Source organism: Panthera uncia, chromosome D1 (genome assembly GCF_023721935.1).
Source record: "Panthera uncia isolate 11264 chromosome D1, Puncia_PCG_1.0, whole genome shotgun sequence".
Taxonomy (NCBI): domain Eukaryota; kingdom Metazoa; phylum Chordata; class Mammalia; order Carnivora; family Felidae; genus Panthera; species Panthera uncia.
Genome location: NC_064808.1, coordinates 13,467,566 through 13,470,117, shown reverse-complemented (window position 1 = coordinate 13,470,117; position 2,552 = coordinate 13,467,566). Strand labels below are relative to the sequence as shown.

General features: G+C 38.5%; 1 protein-coding gene across 1 annotated transcript; it reads left to right on the top strand.

Annotated features, from left to right (window-relative positions):
• Window positions 1-547: 547 nt before the first annotated feature.
• Window positions 548-1,614, top strand: LOC125916218 (olfactory receptor 4P4-like). Its single transcript, XM_049622384.1, has one exon. The coding sequence runs from the start codon at window positions 586-588 to the stop codon at window positions 1,534-1,536; it is 951 nt and encodes a 316-aa protein (XP_049478341.1). The 5' UTR covers window positions 548-585; the 3' UTR covers window positions 1,537-1,614.
• The last annotated feature ends 938 nt before the right edge of the window (window positions 1,615-2,552 follow it).

Genomic DNA, 2,552 nt, shown 5'->3' with positions numbered 1-2,552 from the left:
ACTCTTTTTGTTATCTAATTTATACAATTAACAATAGCTAATTTCTTTAACATCAAACTAACATTTAAATGTTCCATAATCATTATTGTTAATGTTGAAAAGTTAACATCATTTTCCCCGTTATAGAATTATTTACAATAGATTACTAAAATGAGAGAAATAGGGGTGCCTGGGTGGCTCAGTAAGTTATCGTCTGGCTTTAGCTCAGGTCATGATCTCACAGTTTGTGAGTTCAAGCCCTACGTTGGGCTCTGTGCTGACAGCTCAGAGCCTGGAGCCTGCTTAGGATTCTGTGTCTCCCTCTCTCTCTCTGCCCCTTCCTTGCTTGTGCTCTCTTCCTCTCTCTCTCAGAAATACAAATGAATAAACTTAAACTAAACTAAACTAGACTAAAATAAAATAAAAAGAAATGTAAATCTATGTATCAGGAATAATTAATTTTACTCATTCAATGGCGTCAATTTACTTTTTTAGTGAATTTTAATTATTGTTGCCATGCTGCTAATTTTTTTTATAAAGATTCATGTTTTCTTTCTTTTCAGGTATTTAACCCATTCGTTTATAATATACGCCAGTCTGAAACAGATGGAGAGTCGGAGGAATGTCTCAGAATTCATTCTTTTGGGACTTTCGTATGACCATCGCACACAACTATTTTGCTTTGTGTTCTTCTTATTCTGTTATGCTGCTCTCTTGGTAGGAAACCTTCTGATCCTTATCTCTATTCGATGCAGCCCTCTTTTCCACCAACCAATGTACTATTTCCTCAGCCACTTATCCTGTATGGACATCTGCTTCACCTCTAGCATTACACCCAAATTCATTGCTGACCTCCTGGTGGGAAGAAAAGCCATCTCCTATGGTAACTGTATGTTACAGGTCTTTACCATGCACTTCTTCGGAATGATTGAAGTCTTAATCCTCACCGTCATGGCCTTTGATCGCTACGCTGCCATCTGCAAACCTCTGCACTACCTGCTTGTCATGAACAGAACAAGGTGCAATCTCCTCGTCTTAGCTGCTTGGGCTGGTGGGGCCGCACACTCCTTTCCTCAATTTTTTCTGGTAATCAGGTTGCCCTTCTGTGGTCCTAATGAGATTGATCACTATTTTTGTGACATTTTTCCTTTGCTAAAAGTTGCCTGTACTGACACCTATGTTACCGGTGTCCTTTTGGTTGCCAATTCAGGAATGGTTACCTTAGTGGCATTTGTGGTCTTGTTTTTTTCTTATGTCATTATATTATTCACTTTAAGAAATCATTCAGCCAAAGGAAGGCGCAAAGCCCTCTCTACCTGTGGGTCGCATATCACTGTCATAGTTTTATTTTTTGGGCCTTCAATCTTTGCCTACCTTCGCCCTCCAACCACTTTCCCTGAGGATAAGGTATTTGCTCTGTTTTACACCATCATCGCTCCGATGTTCAATCCCTTCATCTACACTCTGAGGAACTCAGAGATGAAAAACGCCATGAGAAATGTCTGGAATCAAACATTGGAGCTCAACATCTTTTTTACAAAACAGAGGGGCAGCTAGATACGGATAGGGGAGAAAGGAAACCATCTCACAGAGTAATTTTTCCACTGGTAACATTTTATGAGTGACAGAAATAGGACTTGGAGTTTAATAGTAACTATAAAGAAATAGTAAGTCATCCATACAAAATATAAGCTTAAAACTGAGTTCATTTTGTGGGCTTTGAGATGTTATGAACAGGTTGACATGCACAAAATCAGTTATATGCATAGTTAAGACAATGTTATAGGAGCCGAGAATTGTGATGTGAAAAAGAAAATTGGAGTTATCTTGCATTAGAAAATGCAGGTTTGGTGGCCAGACCACACGATGAGCCATTCTGTATGGCAAAGAGACGGTTAAAGTCCATGATTTTAAGACCAAATTTTGGTTTATGATAGGATGGTCACCTAAATGAACTCCAGAGGTATTTAGAAATTAATTACATAGCAAGAAGTGGGCATAATGAAATATGATGTAAAGTGATTCTGTGGTTTTAACTCTGGACTTCACATTGGAAATAAAAATAAACTAGTAAAGGGGCACCTGGGTGGTGCAGTCAGTTGGGTGTCTGACTCTTGGTCTCAGCTCTTGTTGTGGTCTTGCCGTTTATGGGTTTGGGCCCTGTGTTGAGCTCTGGGCTGGTGGTGTGGAGCGTGCTGGAGATTCTGTCTCTCCTCTCTGCCCCCCACCCCCCACCCCGCCACTGTGCTCACTGTCTCTCTTTCTCTTTCTCAAAATAAATACACTTAAAATTTTTTTTAATGATAAGAAATAAACATATAAGATATGTTGAGAAGAAACATGTAAGAAACATAGTGATAAGAAATAGTAAACATAGAGTGAAATCAATTACTCAAGATATTAAAAACACACTCACTGATTTTCTACATATTGGTCCATTAAAAAAATCTATACAGGAACTGAATCATAAAATGCCAGAAATTAGGAGGACAGACACTGTTTATGAGATCCAGAGTCTTTCTTATTTACACAAGAAGCTAGTTCAAACAAACAAACTTCAATCAAAAAACCCT